Source organism: Cajanus cajan, chromosome 10 (genome assembly GCF_000230855.2).
Source record: "Cajanus cajan strain Asha chromosome 10, NIPB_CcT2T_4, whole genome shotgun sequence".
NCBI lineage: Eukaryota > Viridiplantae > Streptophyta > Magnoliopsida > Fabales > Fabaceae > Cajanus > Cajanus cajan.
In genome coordinates, this window is record NC_138526.1 from 31,336,930 (window position 1) to 31,356,471 (window position 19,542).

Consider the following 19,542-nt stretch of genomic DNA (forward strand, 5'->3'; position numbering starts at 1 on the left):
AAGTGGGTTTACACGTTACACACTATAGTCTCCTTTAATTATTTTTTTATACTAATTTCCTATTACACGTTATACATTTGCACATTCCATTATTTTGTAATTTCCTTACCGTGTTAGAAGAAACAGCTTATGATATTCATATGAGTTGTTTGAAAAAGCAAAGATGAATGCGTCACACACACATACATAAGCATGACCTAATACATGCATAAGATCTTTATTTTGGACCAATGGTATCTTGGTGAGTTAAAAGTTTCACATCCCTGATTTAAGGTCATGAATGGTTTATAAATATCATCATTTTTTAATTTATTGAGATGATTTTTCAAGAATAAAATTATGACAATCTAACGAATATCAAAATAGTAGTATCTTGGATGCGTAGTGTCTTGACGATGTCAACGGACTTCCAATCAAAACATTAGCATTAGTAGGAGGGTTTAGGTCACTTTTGCCCTTTAGCCTCGATTAAGAGACTTATTCTGATATGTCCTTTTTAGGAAAAAATCGTAATGATCTAACAAATATCAAAACGAACAATGTCTCAAATATTATGATCTTAACGATATCAACGAGAACAATTATATTATTAAAAAATATCAAAATAATTTTCCTTCTCTATCTTATTAAAATGAGGAACAAAAGATAATTTGAACTGAGTATAAAAGGTATACATTAAAATATTTTAATCTATCAAAATTTAAAAAGAAAAAAAAATCATATAATCTAATAAAGAAAATATCTTCACTATTAAAATTGGATTATAATGACTCTTACGATAAAAATGGAATTCTCTATATCCCACTTATGTGCATCTTATAGTATATTTTATATAGTATACTAGCTAGTGTTTTGTGATGTTTTTGCATGTACCCTTAATTTAGTTTGATAATACTTTAATTTCCCATTTTAGAACTTTTGATTGCTTCTCGTGTTTTTGGGTGTTGAAAAGTTTGTTTGAAGGAAGATTTGACTCTTGTGATCAAAGGCACCAAGATTTGGAGACGTTAGCGTAGTATATTTTGAGTTTGGACAACAAGCACTACAAAGGGTGCAAACTTGGATTTTCTAGTTTTTGTTTGTTTGTTGAGTTAAGCTTGAACCTGTTTTGTACCTTATGTATATATTAGACCTTTAAGGAATTGTTCAAGATAGGGTGAATCAAAAACTTCCTACCTACCCGTACCCGTGATGCCTCTCAAGGATCCCAGTGCTCAATGTGGATTCATCCACGCTTGGCACTCAAAGGCTTGATGCTTTTGTGGTCAATGTGCTTAGTAAATCCAAGGCCACACTTAACACTAGAGTAACAAAAGGTACAACCCTATTTTACTAGAAGTCGCGTGCTCAGTGTGGGCACTCTCGTGCTTAAATTCAATTATTCTCTCAACAATTTGTACAAAATTAACATATATAGTAATCATGGATATAGCTCACTCAATCAATTCTAATAATGCAATACATACAATTCAATTGTTAACATCCATACTCATGAACCCTAAGGTATCCAAATCATGGCAAAAAACCAACCATCAATTCAAACAAGTTAGTCAATTCAATCTAATAACTTAACAAGGAATTCCAATAAAACATACATTATCAACACAACTTTGAGGAATTCAAAACCCTTGAAGATCATGCAATTGAAACCTACGAGGTTGAGAGACAACTCCGCTATCTATAATTTTTTCTAAACCTATTAATGAAACAACTCACTTTCTACTTACTTAAAAAGAGCTCTCGCATAGGAAAGGGTGCAATTGGGTGATCGTTTGCAAGAGATCCTATCCCTTCAACAAGGATTTTTACAGCACAAAGATTCCAACATGTAAAAATAAAAATAAAAAATATTAGGTTAATCCTAATGAACTATATATTTTTGGTTAACAAAGACCTATGGGACTGACAAATTAAAGCCCAAAAGTTCAAATCAAGTTTATTTCACAAATCCCTTTTTCTTTTAAATTGTTATTTAATTTCTAGATTCGCATATCACAACTCATGATTTTATATAAACATTTTAATTAAATTAATTTTCTAATTTTATTTTATTTCAGAAAACTAGTGTGTTTCAAAAATTAGTCGAGGAGAAAAACCAATGCATAAAGGAAAGAATGAGATTGGGGATACTCACCCCTTTACTGATTAAGCAAAAAGATAGGTATGATCCTCACTCTATTAAGAGGTTGACTAATTAAGACCAAGGCATGCTTCTGACTCTATTATGAGGCTGATTGATTAAGACCTAGCAAACAATTTATTGATCAAGCAAAAACCTAGGCATAATCCTTATTGCATTAAGAGTTTGACATTTTAAGACCTAGAAAATTTATCGATTTAATAAATTTTATTGGGCATATTTGATTAGGGTTGGTTAAGGTTAATTTCAAAAATTGAGGACAAAATCTGATTGGACTAAATCTAATTATATCAAAACTAACTTATAATTCTCATTGCACTTATGTGTTCAAGCCTTGAGAATTATGTACCCCGTGGACCAAATCCAATTGAACTGAATCTAATTATGTTAAAATATCGACTTATAAATCTCTTCATTCTTGTGAGGGCCAATCTCCTCCAAGCCTCCCCTTACCCAATCTCCTCTAGGTCGATAAGAAGATTGTCCAATCTCTTTTAGGCCAAAATCCCAATCCCTTTTAGGCTAATTTTAAATCTCCTCTAGTGGCCTAATACGCTAGTTTTGATGGGTAAGTGGTCAACTTACATGAAGGAAGGGAAGATCACTCTAAGATTTTTTAAAGTTATCTTCAGATAATTGTTAGTCTCATTTATACTTATTTTTAGATAGGAATTATTGAACAATTCAACTCACTCCATGCACTCTTGCAATATAATTATTCTCTTTTGATTAATTTTTGTGCAGATATAACTAACCCAAAAATCATCTGACAATACCCTGATACACCACATTTTTTTGTGCAGGTATTGAGTTGAAGAGTTGAGGTTGAAGACCCATTGGATTGGAAATTGAAAGAGCTAAGGAGCAGGAGAAGAAATATCATGTCGGGCGTAAGACTACCCACGCTGGGCTTGTGAAATACAGAGAGCATCACACTCTGCACTTCAGCATTGCGCCGGGCGCAAGGGCATCCGCGCGGGTCGTGCTTCAAGAAAAAGAGCATTCAAACTCTCTCGAAGACATTGCACTGGGCACAGGAGTATCCGCACCGGGCGTGACTCGAGACAAAGCATAATTACCTCTCTAGAAGACTCTGCACCGGGCGCGAAGTATAATGCGTCGGGCGTGTAAACCCTATCTTGGCTCACCCAGCTCGTATTTGATCAAAACTTCAAGGGTTTCTTCCTCATTCACACATTGGACGACTTCTAGGAGTTGTGGAAGGGATTCCCGGTGATTGGGACCGTTTGTGTATGGGTCTTTCCTTCGGTTCTTCCATATCTATTTTTGTTTTACCCTCATTGTTTTGAGCGGTTCTATCCATTATTTTGTGGGGTTAGATGTAACCAACTTAACTCTTATGTAATCTTCACATTATCAATGATATATATATATATGTTGTTTCATTCATTGTTATGTTAGGTTTCTATTCTTAATGCTTGCTTTGGATTGATTTTCCTTTGCTTGATATAGAGTCCATTGGGTATTGGAAAATAGCCTTTGAAACTAGCTCTGAAACAAAATACCAAGTGAGAAATGTATCTAGGAATGGAGTTTGGCCCATTAGTAGTTTTAAACCCTAACCCATAATGCAGGTGTATGTATTGGATACTCAAGAAATTGATATTCACTATATGCAACTAGGCTCTTGCTCTAAGGGATTAGGTTTGAGTAAACTTATGGGGTTGACTAGGCAATGAATGTAATAAGAGAACAATGATTCATTAGAGTGAAGTTCGATGATATCTGACCCTACAATCTTACAAATTCACAATACCATTTTCTATCCCTTCCACACACACACTAATAGTTTATAGTTTTAAAATTCCAACAAGTCATAACCTTTACTTCAATTGCATGACAGTCTATGAAAAATTGGAATTATTCTTTAGTCACAAATAGTCATTAAATGCTTGTTTTACCTAACTAATCTCTGTGGATACGATTTAAATTTACTACTTGTACGGTCGGTATACTTGCCGTGTTTGAGTCTGTTGTTAGAATTAAAATAATTTATAACAAGAACAAAAGTTAATTTCAATGGAAATCTCAACAATGATTATTTTTTGAACAACAAATAAAGTAAAATATATATAGTATTGGTACAAGGGGTACCATAACCCATGTACAAGATTTTGTGGCTATTAGGAATAATATAATCTACCCTTTGCAAGTTCCCACATCAAATTAACCATACCAACATTACTCTAGGTAATTTACTAACCTTTGACCCTAAGTATATAACATAGTTGGAACACGTCAGGCAAACCACAGTAAGTATTTTCCAGCAAGCTCATGATAGTCTTTCCACAACATGCTTCGTAGCAGGAGGTTGTGGTCTGCGTGGCACTACGTGTGGAAGCCCCTGTTGACTCATGGCATTACCATATGTCATTTCACCTATGTATTTATATAATGGATTGCATAACTTTCAAACACAGCCCCATACCTTCATGCTAATGAATGGCATGACAGCTACCATTATCCCTCAACATTAACACTAAACGTTGGGTCCCTCCATCAGTGACCCAGGATGCCCCTAAAACCATCACCAGCTCCCAATCTACCCCACATACATTGCTACAAATTATACCAAGTGCCACCATTCCTAATCATCACCATCCGACCAGGCTTGTTACTCGTAGGCTCTTGACCCAAGTAAGCAGAGGCCTATATTTAGCTGCCATTGAGTGAAGGAATAAGAAAATGAGTTGTTAAAAGTTGATAGCCAAGACCATGAGAACATTAGCACCTGTTGTCCCAACTTATGACCATCGAATTGACGTTGTTCAAAGACACACTGATTTCTCATTTTCCATGTACACCAGCACATTGCAACCCACCATACCCACCATCTTTCTGTTTGTTCTTTAGAGGATATTATGGAGGGTGGAGCCAAGAAATTGGTAAATGCGGCGTGGCACAGGGGTGATGGGCTCTGCAGTAGCTGCAGCCACTGTTTCCACACTCTGTTGACATAGCAACACGAGAATATGACATGGTGAATTGTTTCTAGTGCGTAACGTTGTTGATTTGCTTGTAATGCAACATTCCTGTTCAATAATTGCTCCTTTGTGGGCAAAGCGTTTAAGAACATTCTTCATATGAAAATTTGAACTTTTGGTGGGATTTTGATGTTCCACACGACAGATGTGAACCTTATTTGTTGGGTTCCTAGTACTTGTGTTAGTAGAGCTATATATGCAGACCTTACGATGAATACCCCAATCCCGTCAAGCATCCACTCCCATCAATCTGTCCTATCTTTCCTCAGAATTGCAACTTCTAAGATTTCCCTTAGTTCCTTGACATAATCTAATTCCCAGGCGAACCATGATCTACGCCAATCTAATCTCCATTGCCACCTCCTAGAGCTCCATTCCCCCATGCCAGCAACCAAACTATATTATTGTGTCGAGACCGAGAAAATTCTACTAAATCTCACTACAAGTGGCTCATGGGTTGCCCATGGGTCAAACCAAAAACTAGTTGTTTTTCCATTCCCAATTTTCCAAGCAACTGCATCCATAAACCAATTATTACCCCTCTCCCCACCTGATGCCAACAATATATCACGCCATCACAACGAAATTCTATTATCCAATGAGCAATCCTCAATAACAGCCCTTAAGCCATACTTAGATATCATAATTCTTCCCCACAAGGAATTTGGTTCATGGTATAGTTTCCATCTCCATTTTGCAAGCAAAGCATCATTAAACAAATCCAATCTTTTAATTCCCAATCCTCCCTCCTCCTTGGGCATGGTAACTTTGTTCCACGAGACCCACACCATTTTTGACTCCTCTCTCTTGGCCCCCCATAAGAAATTCCTCTACAACTTGGTAAGTTGCTTAATCACCAGTTTTGGCATCCTGTAAAATGACATGAAGTACAACGGTAGAGATGTGAGGACAGAATTAATCAAACATACTCTTCCCGCGATGGATAAAGAACTAGCTCTCCAAGTTGATAGCTTCTTTGAAAACTTTCTAATAACAGGCTGCCAAGTAGTACACCTTCTAGGATTTGCCCCTATTGGAATACCCAGGTACTGAAATGGTATGGATGACAATTTATAGTGTAACTGTTTAGCATATGATATTAGTACCACCCTATTCACCCCAACCCCCCTAGGCTGCTCTTTGCGAAGTTAACTTTTAATCCACTAACTAGTTCAAAGCATCGAAGAATGACTTTCATAGTTTTAACATTTTCCAGATTAGCTTCACCTATGAATATGGTATCATCAGCATATTGTAGCACATCCACTGGTACCATACGTGAACCTACCACGACTCCAAAGAATAGATTTTTCTGTGTTGCCTCCCTAATCAGCCCTATCAGCCCTTCTACTACTAAGACGAACAATATCGATGCTAGGGGGTCTCCTTGTCTAATCCCTTTTTGCATTTGGAACTCCTTGGTTGGGCTTCCATTAACTAATACTGACATGGATGACGAAGACAAGCATTCGTTGATCCACCTAATACATTGATCATCAAACCCGAATCTTTGAAGCATGTACAATAGGAAAGACCATGACACCGAGTCATACGCCAACTCAAAATCAACTTTAAAGAATATGCATGGCTTCCTCATCCGCTTCACCTCATCCAAAGTCTCATTCAATATGACAGAACTTTGTAACAACCCCCTAGCTTCCATGAAAGCCATTTGTCTCTCATCCACAAGCGAAGATAGTACCACCTTCAATCTCCTAACAAGGGTTTTGGCCAATATTTTATACATGCACCCAACCAAAGATATTGGGCGATACTCATTCAGTTTTATAAGATTATCAACTTTCAAAAGTAGTGATATGAATGAGGAGTTTGTGCCTTTAAGAAGTTTTGCATTATCATAAAATTGTTGTACAAAGGGCATAATGTCATTTTTCAATAGATCCCAAAAGTCTTTTATAAACTTGAAATTAATCACATTCAGTCCTGGACATTTATCACTATCACAGTCCCACACGACAGCCCTTATTTCATCCTCATCAAATCTTCTAGACAACTTTTACCTCTGCTCATGATTCAATTGTTGAAAGCATACTCCATCAAGCCTAGGCCTCATTCCATGTTCTTCTGAAAACCTTTCTTCGAAGAACGACTTAATATGCTCTTTGTTGATCATTGGCTCTTCTACCCAAAGATTATTTAATACTAGGTCATTCAACGAATTCCTCTTGCGGTTCGCATTGACAACATAGTGAAAGAACTTTGTATTTAAGTCTCCCACTTGAAGCCACCGAACTCGGGACTTTTGAGCTAGTTGTGACTCCTTTCTAATAGCAATTTCCCAAAATGATTGTTGAAGTTGCAGTTTACGATCCCTCTTGGTCCTTAGTAGCTCCCTACTTTCCTCAATTCGATCAAGCATATTCAACTCATCCATTACCCGTTGTGCTGAGTTTGTCGACCTAGTTGATAACTGACTCACCCAAGCCTTCACTTTACACTTTAGGTGTTGTAGTTTTTGTTTTAGAATGAAAGTAGCCCATCCATGCACCTCTAGGTCAGACCACTCTTTAATCACCATTTTTCTAAATTCCCCACACTGTAGCCATGAATTAAATATTCTGAATGTGATAGACTATGGCCAAGGCCAAAGAATCCAAGAGGTGATATCTTAAAAGAACCAAGAGGAATGGGATGATCTTAAAGACCTTTTCATATATTTTGTACATATTTCCTTTGTATAGGTCTAATTTTGCCTTTGTATTTGTGAGGCACTTTACTTGCTTTTAATTAGTGATTGTATATTAATTTTAGGGTGGGTTACTTGGAGAGTTTAACTCCATTTAACCTCCTTTGTTGATACATTCATTTTCTATATTTTCAGTAGGGAAAGGGGGTGACATTTAGCAAAGCTAGGGAGTGTGTTTAGAAATTGGGCCTGAGTTGGGCCTAGGCAAAATTTTGCATATTAGACTCATTTTACTCCTAATTTTTCATAGATTTGATTTAGCTAGGTCTCATCATCATTTGATGAACCTAACTAACCAAATCAACAATTTTTGAAATAATTCAAAGGAGGAAATGGAGCCTTGGCTGCCTAGCTCACTTGTTTCTCTTTGGCCGAAATTTCTAAGCTATCTTCTTGGTTTTTGAAGCTTCTCCTCCAAGTTTCTAAGTCTTGGTAGGTTGGGCTGACCTTACCATGGTTCTTAAGTGAAGCATGGTCAAGGTTAGCTTCTCCTACAAGTTTTAGAAGCCATGGATGGTAGCTACACCTTACCATGGTTCCTAGTGAACCATGGTTAAGGTTAGCTTCTCCTAGAAGCTGTCTCTCCCTATATATTTGTAAATCCCTCTCTTGTAATCACTTTTGAACATTTGAGAAATAAAACTTGAGATTTCTCTACCAAAAGTCTCTCCTAAAACCAAAGAGAACTTTCCCTCTAAGGTTCTCACTAAAAGTTTTCAACCTTTGCCTTGGTTCCTCAAGCTTCCTTCACAAGCTAGGAAGTAACCGAGCCAATTCCATTGCTTCTCCACTATTGGAGAATCCTCCAAGGTGATTCCGCCACCTCAAAGGAGTTCTACCTCAAGAGTTCACGGTCCTAAGCATGGAGAACTTGGAAGAACAACAATCTTCTCCAAGTAGTTCCATCATTTTTGGTATCTAGAGCCTAGTGCTCTTGAGGTTTTGTGTTCTAACTTTTTCTAAGTGAATCCGTGTTGTATCTTCCTTCTCCTATGTCTAAATATGTGTTTGCTGAATGGATCTAAATTTTCTAAATTTTTTTTGATAGATCCTATATGTCACATAAGAAGTAATTGGTTCATGTTTTTGCTTGTTCTCTCTTGGTGGAAAGCCTCTTGAAAACACCTAGAAGTAACCAAAGTCAAGGTTGCTTCTAAAAAAAGAGTGATACACTTGTGAGGGCTGCATGCTTGGTGGCTGGAATTGGAAGAGAAGGAGCAACAAAATTTTGAAAATTTTTGTGAACTTTAGAGACCAATTTTAGTGACGGAAAGTTTTGTTACTGAACCTATTTTTCCTTACAAAATCTGTCTCTAAAATTTGTCTCTAATTAGTGGCTAATTTGTTTTCTTTGAAATTAAGTGCAGCCACTAATTTCATTTGATTGTGAATTTACATTTCATTTGGTGTGAATTTAAATTTCATTTGGAGTGTGAATTTTCATTTCATTTGAAGTAAATTTGCATTTCAATTTTCCTTGTAATCTTTAAATTTTCCAATTTTTGTACAAGGCCTTTATTAAGGAGTGTCTTGGAGTGCCTTTGGTGTATCTCCATCTCTCCTTAAGTGTTCTAATAGTAATTTCGTTTAGTACTTGTGAGAGGGTCCTTGAAGGTCTTTGGTGTCTTTCAAGCTCTCACATAGATTTAATTGCTTTCCACGCCTAGTTTATGTTTTCTTGTCTTTAAGTTTTCAAGCAATTTAAGTTTTCAAGCAATTTATGTTTTCTTGCAATTTATGATTTCAAGTCTTGATAATTGTACACAATAGGCACCTGATTGTTATTTTCCTTTTTGAAAAATATCTTTGTGAAAATTTCTTTGTGCAAGGCAAACGTATAAGGGGGTTTAGAGATTTTTACTTGAAGAGGCTTGGTTATTAAGTGGCTCTTTAGTAGCTCACCTCCCTCCAAAGTTCAATTTGTACTCTTAGACCTCCAAGTGCCAAGTCTAAGCACTTCCCAAAAATCTTATTTTCTTAAAAAATATTTTTGTGTGGAAAATCTTTTTGTGTTAAAATGTCTCAAAATTCCTCCAATAGTGAAAGTGATGGATCTCCAAAAAGTCTTTCATACATTACAAAAGAGCTCAAATCACTTAAACTATGGAAAAAGCAAGAGACTCTTCAAAGAGAAAGAGATAAAATTGAAAGAGAATGACAACTTGCTTACCTTGAGGAAGAATTGAGAATTTTAAGACAAGAGGAAGAAAAGTTGAAAGAAGATATGAAGAAACATAGAAAAAAAAGTAAGAGCTCACATTCCCACTATACATCCCCTAGTGAAAGCATGAATCAAGGAGATCACTACCAACCTCCACCTAGAAGGTCCACAAGACCTAGGGAAGTCAAAGTTGACCTCCCACAATTTTTTGGAAAGGATGATGTGGAGTCATACTTAGATTGGGAAATGAAAGTAAAGCAACTCTTTGCTTGCCATAAGGTAAGTGAAGAGAGAAAAGTCTCTTTGGCTACCCTTAGCTTCCAAGGGCATGCCATGTATTAGTGGACGACCTTAGAAAGAGAGAGACGCCTCCATAATGATCCTCCAATTCAATATTGGAATGATCTTAAAAGTGCTATGAGGAGGAGGCACATTCCCACCTACTATGGAAGGGAGCTTGTGAATAAGCTCCAAAGGCTCCAACAAAGGGATATGTCTGTAGAACAGTACAGGCAACAAATGGAGCTTTACATGATGAGGGCTTGTATAAGGGAAGAGGAAGCCACTACAGTAGCCAGATTCATGAGTGGTTTTAACTTAGAGATTAGAGACCAAGTGGAGCTACTACCCTACAGGGACCTAAATGACTTGGTCCAACTTTGTGTAAAGGTAGAACAACAAATATTGAGAAAATTTTCTAAAAGAGAAAGCTCCCACTCTAGATCTCTTAAGAAAGACTACATGGAGGAGGAAAAACCTTTTGAAAAGAAAATTATTTCAGAACCCTCCAAAGAATTGGCTAAGAGGAAAGAGAAAAACAAAGATAAGGATAAAGATCTCATCACACCACACACTAGCACAAAGACTAGTGATATTAAATGTTTCAAGTGTCTAGGGAGAGACCACATTGCTTCTCAATGCCCTACAAAAAAATTCATGATCTTAAGGGGGCATGACACTTATAGTAGTCAATAAGAGACTACTACCTCATCTTCTAGTGAGAGTGAGGTTGAAACAAAGCTTCAAAGGTCCAAAGTGGAGCCAGTTTATCCTTATGAAGGAGAGCTCCTAATGCTTAGGAGAATCCTTCATAATCAACCTAGTGGTACCCTATCACAAAGAGAGAACATCTTTCATACAAGATGTAATGTTTTAAATAATGTTTGTTCTCTCATTGTTGATAGTGGTTCATGGTGCAACTGTTGTAGCACTAGGTTGGTTAAAAAGTTGAGTTTAATTACTATGCCACATCCTCAACCTTATCATTTACAATGGCTTAATAAGGATGGTGACATAGTAGTTGACCAACAAGTGAAGGTTAAGTTTTCCATTGGGAAGTATGAGGATCAAGCTTTATGTGATATAGTACCAATGAAAGCTTGTCATATTTTATTAGGAAGACCATGGCAATTTGAAAAGAAAACTATACATAATGGACTTACTAATGAAATCGCCTTCACTCATAAGGAAGAGAAATTTGTACTTTATCCTCTTTCACCTCAACAAGTGGTTGAGGATCAAGCACAAATGAAAAACAAACAAAAAAAAGAGAAAAAGTAGGGAAGAGTAAAGAGGAAGAAATATCCTCTAAGGGAGTTATGTCTAAAGAGAATTGCTTTATCACTAGAGAACCTATGAAAACTATTCTCTTTATTCATAAAGACCTTAACTCTTACACTCACACTGCCACTAGTCTTGAAGAAGAGGTTCACAAATCCATTATTTTTAAAGAAAAAGAATCTCATCTTCAAGATTTGGTGAAGGAAAAGTGGACTTCACTTAGTTCCACTTCTCATGCTACTTCCTTGGTGGTGCCCAAGGTAGATAGTTTTTCTTTGTGTAGGACTTTTCCTACCTTAGTTGTTTCAATAATGCACCCAATTTATGGAATATATTATTTTTTGGATATAAAATATGAACCTTCAAGGTTCTTTGTGACAAATTCTTTTCATAACTATCCAACAAATAATATAATCCAAAATTGTTTAGGAAATTTCTTAGTAGTATTTTCCTTATTTTCTGGGAAATGCCTAGGTTACCACATAGGGTACTTTATGCAAGATGTTTTAGTTTTTAGGATTAAGTCTGTAGTGTGCTATAGTTTTAGTTTTAGCACATTTTTAGGATTTAGTAATATACCTAGTCTATGTTTAGGAGAGGATCCTATTCATTATATTAGAAGGTCTAGTATCATAGATTTCTTTAGGTTCCATGAAAGGATTCCTTCTAGGATATACCTTTCACATTTATTTGTTGAGAATATCACCTCTAATAAATTTTATTATATATTTGTAAGTGTGGCCAATAATCATGAAGGCCCTCGAGTTTTGAGGTCAAATCCTTTTCAAGAGGGAGGGGATGATAGACTATGGCCAAGGCCAAGAAATCCAAGAGGTGATATCTTAAAAGAACCAAGAGGAATGGGATGATCTTAAAGACCTTTTCATATATTTTGTACATATTTCCTTTGTATAGGTCTAATTTTGCCTTTGTATTTGTAAGGCACTTTACTTGCTTTTAATTAGTGATTGTATATTGATTTTAGGGTGATTTACTTGGAGAGTTTAACTCCATTTAACCTCCTTTGTTGATACATTCATTTTCTATATTTTCAGTAGGGAAAGGGGGTGACATTTAGCAAAGCTAGGGAGTGTGTTTAGAAATTGGGCCTGAGTTGGGCCTAGGCAAAATTTTGCATATTAGACTCATTTTACTCCTAATTTTTCATAGATTTGATTTAGCTAGGTCTCATCATCATTTGATACACCTAACTAAACCAAATCAACAATTTTTGAAATAATTCAAAGGAGGAAATGGAGCCTTGGCTGCCTAGCTCACTTGTTTCTCTTTGGCCGAAATTTCTAAGCTATCTTCTTGGTTTTTGAAGCTTCTCCTCCAAGTTTCTAAATCTTGGTAGGTTGGGCTGACCTTACCATGGTTCTTAAGTGAAGCATGGTCAAGGTTAGCTTCTCCTACAAGTTTTAGAAGCCATGGATGGTAGCTACACCTTACCATGGTTCCTAGTGAACCATGGTTAAGGTTAGCTTCTCCTAGAAGCTACCTCTCCCTATATATTTGTAAATCCCTCTCTTGTAATCACTTTTGAACATTTGAGAAATAAAACTTCAGATTTCTCTACCAAAAGTCTCTCCTAAAACCAAAGAGAACTTTCCCTCTAAGGTTCTCACTAAAAGTTTTCAACCTTTGCCTTGGTTCCTCAAGCTTCCTTCACAAGCTAGGAAGTAACCGAGCCAATTCCATTGCTTCTCCACCATTGGAGAATCCTCCAAGGTGATTCCGCCACCTCAAAGGAGTTCTACCTCAAGAGTTCACGGTCCTAAGCATGGAGAACTTGGAAGAACAACAATCTTCTCCAAGTAGTTCCATCATTTTTGGTATCTAGAGCCTAGTGCTCTTGAGGTTTTGTGTTCTAACTTTTTCTAAGTGAATCCGTGTTGTATCTTCCTTCTCCTATGTCTAAATATGTGTTTGCTGAATGGATCTAAATTTTCTAAAAAATTTTTTATAGATCCTATATGTCACATAAGAAGTAATTGATTCATGTTTTTGCTTGTTCTCTCTTGGTGGAAAGCCTCTTGAAAACACCTAGAAGTAACCAAAGTCAAGGTTGCTTCTAAAAAAAGAGTGATACACTTGTGAGGGCTGCATGCTTGGTGGCTGGAATTGGAAGAGAAGGAGCAACAAAATTTTGAAAATTTTTGTGAACTTTAGAGACCAATTTTAGTGACGGAAAGTTTTGTTACTAAACCTATTTTTCCTTACAAAATCCGTCTCTAAAATTTGTCTCTAATTAGTGGCTAATTTGTTTTCTTTGAAATTAAGTGCAGCCACTAATTTCATTTGATTGTGAATTTACATTTCATTTGGTGTGAATTTAAATTTCATTTGGAGTGTGAATTTTCATTTCATTTGAAGTAAATTTGCATTTCAATTTTTCTTGTAATCTTTAAATTTTCCAATTTTTGTACAAGGCCTTTATTAAGGAGTGTCTTGGAGTGCCTTTGGTGTATCTCCATCTCTCCTTAAGTGTTCTAATAGTAATTTCGTTTAGTACTTGTGAGAGGGTCCTTGAAGGTCTTTGGTGTCTTTCAAGCTCTCACATAGGTTTAATTGCTTTCCACACCTAGTTTATGTTTTCTTGTCTTTAAGTTTTCAAGCAATTTAAGTTTTCAAGCAATTTATGTTTTCTTGCAATTTATGATTTCAAGTCTTGATAATTGTACACAATAGGCACCTGATTGTTATTTTCCTTTTTGAAAAATATCTTTGTGAAAATTTCTCTGTGCAAGGCAAACGTATAAGGGGGTTTAGAGATTTTTACTTGAAGAGGCTTGGTTATTAAGTGGCTCTTTAGTAGCTCACCTCCCTCCAAAGTTCAATTTGTACTCTTAGACCTCCAAGTGCCAAGTCTAAGCACTTCCCAAAAATCTTATTTTCTTAAAAAATATTTTTGTGTGGAAAATCTTTTTGTGTTAAAATGTCTCAAAATTCCTCCAATAGTGAAAGTGATGGATCTCCAAAAAGTCTTTCATACATTACAAAAGAGCTCAAATCACTTAAACTATGGAAAAAGCAAGAGGCTCTTCAAAGAGAAAGAGATAAAATTGAAAGAGAATGACAACTTGCTTACCTTGAGGAAGAATTGAGAATTTTAAGACAAGAGGAAGAAAAGTTGAAAGAAGATATGAAGAAACAGAAAAAAAAAGTAGGAGCTCACATTCCCACTATACATCCCCTAGTGAAAGCATGAATCAAGGAGATCACTACCAACCTCCACCTAGAAGGTCCACAAGACCTAGGGAAGTCAAAGTTGACCTCCCACAATTTTTTGGAAAGGATGATGTGGAGTCATACTTAGATTGGGAAATGAAAGTAGAGCAACTCTTTGCTTGCCATAAGGTAAGTGAAGAGAGAAAAGTCTATTTGGCTACCCTTAGCTTCCAAGGGCATGCCATGTATTAGTGGACGACCTTAGAAAGAGAGAGACGCCTCCATAATGATCCTCCAATTCAATATTGGAATGATCTTAAAAGTGCTATGAGGAGGAGGCACATTCCCACCTACTATGGAAGGGAGCTTATGAATAAGCTCCAAAGGCTCCAACAAAGGGATATGTCTGTAGAACAGTACAGGCAACAAATGGAGCTTTACATGATGAGGGCTTGTATAAGGGAAGAGGAAGCCACTACAGTAGCCAGATTCATGAGTGGTTTTAACTTAGAGATTAGAGACCAAGTGGAGCTACTACCCTACAGGGACCTAAATGACTTGGTCCAACTTTGTGTAAAGGTAGAACAACAAATATTGAGAAAATTTTCTAAAAGAGAAAGCTCTCACTCTAGATCTCTTAAGAAAGACTACATGGAGGAGGAAAAACCTTTTGAAAAGAAAATTATTTCAGAACCCTCCAAAGAATTGGCTAAGAGGAAAGAGAAAAACAAAGATAAGGATAAAGATCTCATCACTCCACACACTAGCACAAAGACTAGTGATATTAAATGTTTCAAGTGTCTAGGGAGAGACCACATTGCTTCTCAATGCCCTACAAAAAAAGTCATGATCTTAAGGGGGCATGACACTTATAGTAGTCAATAAGAGACTACTACCTCATCTTCTAGTGAGAGTGAGGTTGAAACAAAGCTTCAAAGGTCCAAAGTGGAGCCAGTTTATCCTTATGAAGAGAGCTCCTAATGCTTAGGAGAATCCTTCATAATCAACCTAGTGGTACCCTATCACAAAGAGAGAACATCTTTCATACAAGATGTAATGTTTTAAATAATGTTTGTTCTCTCATTGTTGATAGTGGTTCATGGTGCAACTGTTGTAGCACTAGGTTGGTTAAAAAGTTGAGTTTAATTACTATGCCACATCCTCAACCTTATCATTTACAATGGCTTAATAAGGATGGTGACATAGTAGTTGACCAACAAGTGAAGGTTAAGTTTTCCATTGGGAAGTATGAGGATCAAGCTTTATGTGATATAGTACCAATGGAAGCTTGTCATATTTTATTAGGAAGACCATGGCAATTTGAAAAGAAAACTATACATAATGGTCTTACTAATGAAATCGCCTTCACTCATAAGGAAAAGAAATTTGTACTTTATCCTCTCTCACCTCAACAAGTGGCTGAGGATCAAACACAAATGAAAAATAAAAAAAAAAGAGAGAAAAAGTAGGGAAGAGTAAAGAGGAAGAAATATCCTCTAAGGGAGTTATGTCTAAAGAGAATTGTTTTATCACTAGAGAACCTATGAAAACTATTCTCTTTATTCATAAAGATCTTAACTCTTACCCTCACACTGCCACTAGTCTTGAAGAAGAGGTTCACAAATCCATTATTTTTAAAGAAAAAGAATCTCATCTTCAAGATTTGGTGAAGGAAAAGTGGACTTCACTTAGTTCCACTTCTCATGCTACTTCCTTGGTGGTGCCCAAGGTAGATAGTTTTTCTTTTTGTAGGACTTTTCCTACCTTAGTTGTTTCAATAATGCACCCAATTTATGGAATATATTATTTTTTGGATATAAAATATGAACCTTCAAGGTTCCTTGTGACAAATTCTTTTCATAACTATCCAACAAATAATATAATCCAAAATTGTTTAGGAAATTTCTTAGTAGTATTTTCCTTATTTTCTAGGAAATGCCTAGGTTACCACATAGGGTACTTTAGGCAAGATGTTTTAGTTTTTAGGATTAAGTCTTTAGTGTGCTATAGTTTTAGTTTTAGCACATTTTTAGGATTTAGTAATATACCTATTCTATGTTTAGGAGAGGATCCTATTCATTATATTAGAAGGTCTAGTATCATAAATTTCTTTAGGTTCCATGAAAGGATTCCTTCTAGGATATACCTTTCACATTTATTTGTTGAGAATATCACCTCTAATGAATTTTATTATATATTTGTAGGTGTGGCCAATAATCATGAAGACCCTCGAGATTTGAGGTCAAATCCTTTTCAAGAGGGAGGGGATGATAGACTATGGCCAAGGCCAAGGAATCCAAGAGGTGATATCTTAAAAGAACCAAGAGGAATGGGATGATCTTAAAGACCTTTTCATATATTTTGTACATATTTCCTTTGTATAGGTCTAATTTTGCCTTTGTATTTGTGAGGCACTTTACTTGCTTTTAATTAGTGATTGTATATTGATTTTAGGGTGGGTTACTTGGAGAGTTTAAATCCATTTAACCTCCTTTGTTGATACATTCATTTTTTATATTTTCAGTAGGGAAAGGGGGTGACATTTAGCAAAAGCAAAGATAGGGAGTGTGTTTAGAAATTGGGCCTGAGTTGGGCCTAGGCAAAATTTTGCATATTAGACTCATTTTACTCCTAATTTTTCATAGATTTGATTTAGCTAGGTCTCATCATCATTTGATGAACCTAACTAAACCAAATCAACAAATTTTGAAATAATTCAAAGGAGGAAATGGAGCCTTGGCCGCCTAGCTCACTTGTTTCTCTTTGGCCGAAATTTCTAAGCTATCTTCTTGGTTTTTGAAGCTTCTCCTCCAAGTTTCTAAACCTTGGTAGGTTGGGCTGACCTTACCATGGTTCTTAAGTGAACCATGGTCAAGGTTAGCTTCTCCTACAAGTTTTAGAAACCATGGATGGTTAGCTACACCTTACCATGGTTCCTAGTGAACCATGGTTAAGGTTAGCTTCTCCTAGAAGCTACCTCTCCCTATATATTTGTAAATCCCTCTCTTGTAATCACTTTTGAACATTTGAGAAATAAAACTTTAGATTTCTCTCCCAAAAGTCTCTCCTAAAATCGAAGAGAACTTTCTCTCTAAGGTTCTCACTAAAGGTTTTCAACCTTTGCCTTGGTTCCTCAAGCTTCCTTCACAAGCTAGGAAGTAACCGAGCCAATTCCATTGCTTCTCCACCATTGGAGAATCCTCCAAGGTGATTCCGCCACCTCAAAGGATTTCTACTTCAAGAGTTCATGGTCCTAAGCATGGAGAACTTGGAAGAACAACAATCTTCTCCAAGTAGTTCCATTAGAATGGCTTGGGGCCAGTCAACTACCTTATTTCTCATCAAGATCGGGCAATGGTCTGAAATACCCCTATTTAGCACTAATTGGCTGACACCTGGCCACCTCACAAACCAACTCCTTGACACCAATATACGATCTATTCTGCTATTCACCGTTCCATTGGGTCTAAACCATGTGAATTTTCTTCCTCCAAGTGGGACATCGACCAACTCCAATTGCTCAATGAAATTATTATATACTTCAATATCCATTGTAGCGTACATACCAGACACAAGGCCTACCCTCTCCTTTAGTGATCTAACGCTGTTGGAATCCCCTGCCACGCACCATAGGGAAATTGGACTATTTTCTTTACAAAGAATAAGCTCATCCCAGAGCCTTTTTTTGAGCCTACCTTCTGAAGGGGCATACATGTTCACCAATACCATAGTATCACCAAAGTCTCTCACCATGACAATCAACCCCAAAAATCCTGAGCCTGAAAATTGAGAGTGTACATGAATCTTACTCGGATCCCAAATGGTTAGCAACCCAACCGCTGCATTTATCGCCGGTGACCAAGCATAATTACAATCACCATTACCCCATAACTTCTTCAGTAGCTCATCGGGCATATTCTCCTTTTTCGTCTCCTATGAACACAATAAATCAGCCCTATGTTTCGCAACCAACCTCCTTATAAATCCATGTTTCACCTCTTTATCGAGGCCTCTTACATTGAAGGAGATGATTTTCATGGGTTACGAAGGGGTAACCCTTCATGTGTTTGGTGCTACACTACCAATTTTTATTCCATATCTCTACTCTCAAGCCTCCTAAATTGTTCAACTATGCTCCATTCATCCACATTGAAAGTAACCCCCAGTTGTTTCCCCCTCTCCCATTGTTTCTTCGCCTCAGATAACTTGTACTTCACCCAAAAAATGCGATTGCAATTGATAACATTTGAGTCAGATATTGTGTTGCTCAAAGAGTATAGATTGTTGCTTACATGATGTCTTGTTGGTTGTTGTATGGACGATCGTGCAAGTTGTGCCTTGCGTATGTGTTAATTAACTCTAAGGTTAAGATGGGATATATTGCATGTTTTGAATGTTCTGACTTAGAACATAGATTTTGAGTTTAACTCATTCTAATAAAACTACCTCGTAAGGTGAGGGTAACATCCCATTTATAGATTCTTTATTTACTTTATTTTCTAGTCAATGTGAGATTTGAGTTTTCCTAATACACCCCTTCATGCTTGACATTATTGGAGTTGATGCATAGATAATGGTGGGTGACCCTTTTTAATAATCTTGAATTAGACAAAACTTGGTTTTTTTTTCCAACACACTCCTTCACAACTAACATTACCAGGCTTGGTACATATATAAATGGTCGGTTTTAGGGTATCTAGGATTCTTTGATACTATCTTAGAATGTGGATTTTAGGTTTAACTTGTTAATTTTTACAAAATCTTCTTAATTATAAAATGAGGTTTGTGCCCCACTTAT

General features: G+C 36.4%; 3 protein-coding genes across 3 annotated transcripts; all 3 read right to left on the minus strand.

Annotated features, from left to right (window-relative positions):
- Positions 1-4,775: 4,775 nt before the first annotated feature.
- LOC145952425 (uncharacterized) lies at positions 4,776-5,237 on the minus strand. Its single transcript, XM_083064788.1, has one exon. The coding sequence runs from the start codon at positions 5,235-5,237 to the stop codon at positions 4,776-4,778; it is 462 nt and encodes a 153-aa protein (XP_082920914.1).
- A 757-nt stretch (positions 5,238-5,994) lies between these two features.
- LOC109790574 (uncharacterized) lies at positions 5,995-7,027 on the minus strand. Its single transcript, XM_020349758.2, has 3 exons — positions 6,314-7,027; positions 6,075-6,194; positions 5,995-6,015 (listed from the first exon to the last, which is right to left on the minus strand). Exons 1-3 carry the CDS (start codon positions 7,025-7,027, stop codon positions 5,995-5,997), a joined length of 855 nt encoding a protein of 284 aa, XP_020205347.2.
- Positions 7,028-7,162: 135 nt separating this feature from the next.
- Positions 7,163-18,659, minus strand: LOC145952426 (uncharacterized). The gene is made up of 2 exons (XM_083064789.1): positions 18,075-18,659; positions 7,163-7,702 (listed from the first exon to the last, which is right to left on the minus strand). The coding sequence occupies exons 1-2, from the start codon at positions 18,657-18,659 to the stop codon at positions 7,163-7,165; spliced, it is 1,125 nt and encodes a 374-aa protein (XP_082920915.1).
- Between the last annotated feature and the right edge of the window lie 883 nt (positions 18,660-19,542).

Bases quoted from the DNA above. Each gene is read 5' to 3' on its own strand.
- LOC145952426 (XM_083064789.1), bottom strand. From the start codon at position 18,659: ATGCCCGATGAGCTACTGAAGAAGTTATGGGGTAATGGTGATTGTAAT. The intron at 7,703-18,074 runs GTAGTTGACTGG...TCATGGCTACAG, and splicing joins CGATCTTGATGAGAAATAAG to TGTGGGGAATTTAGAAAAAT.
- LOC145952425 (XM_083064788.1), bottom strand. From the start codon at position 5,237: ATGTTCTTAAACGCTTTGCCCACAAAGGAGCAATTATTGAACAGGAAT.
- LOC109790574 (XM_020349758.2), bottom strand. From the start codon at position 7,027: ATGCCCTTTGTACAACAATTTTATGATAATGCAAAACTTCTTAAAGGC. The intron at 6,195-6,313 runs GTTAGTGGATTA...ATACCATTTCAG, and splicing joins TTCTTCGATGCTTTGAACTA to TACCTGGGTATTCCAATAGG. The intron at 6,016-6,074 runs GTATGTTTGATT...GTCATTTTACAG, and splicing joins CTTTATCCATCGCGGGAAGA to GATGCCAAAACTGGTGATTA.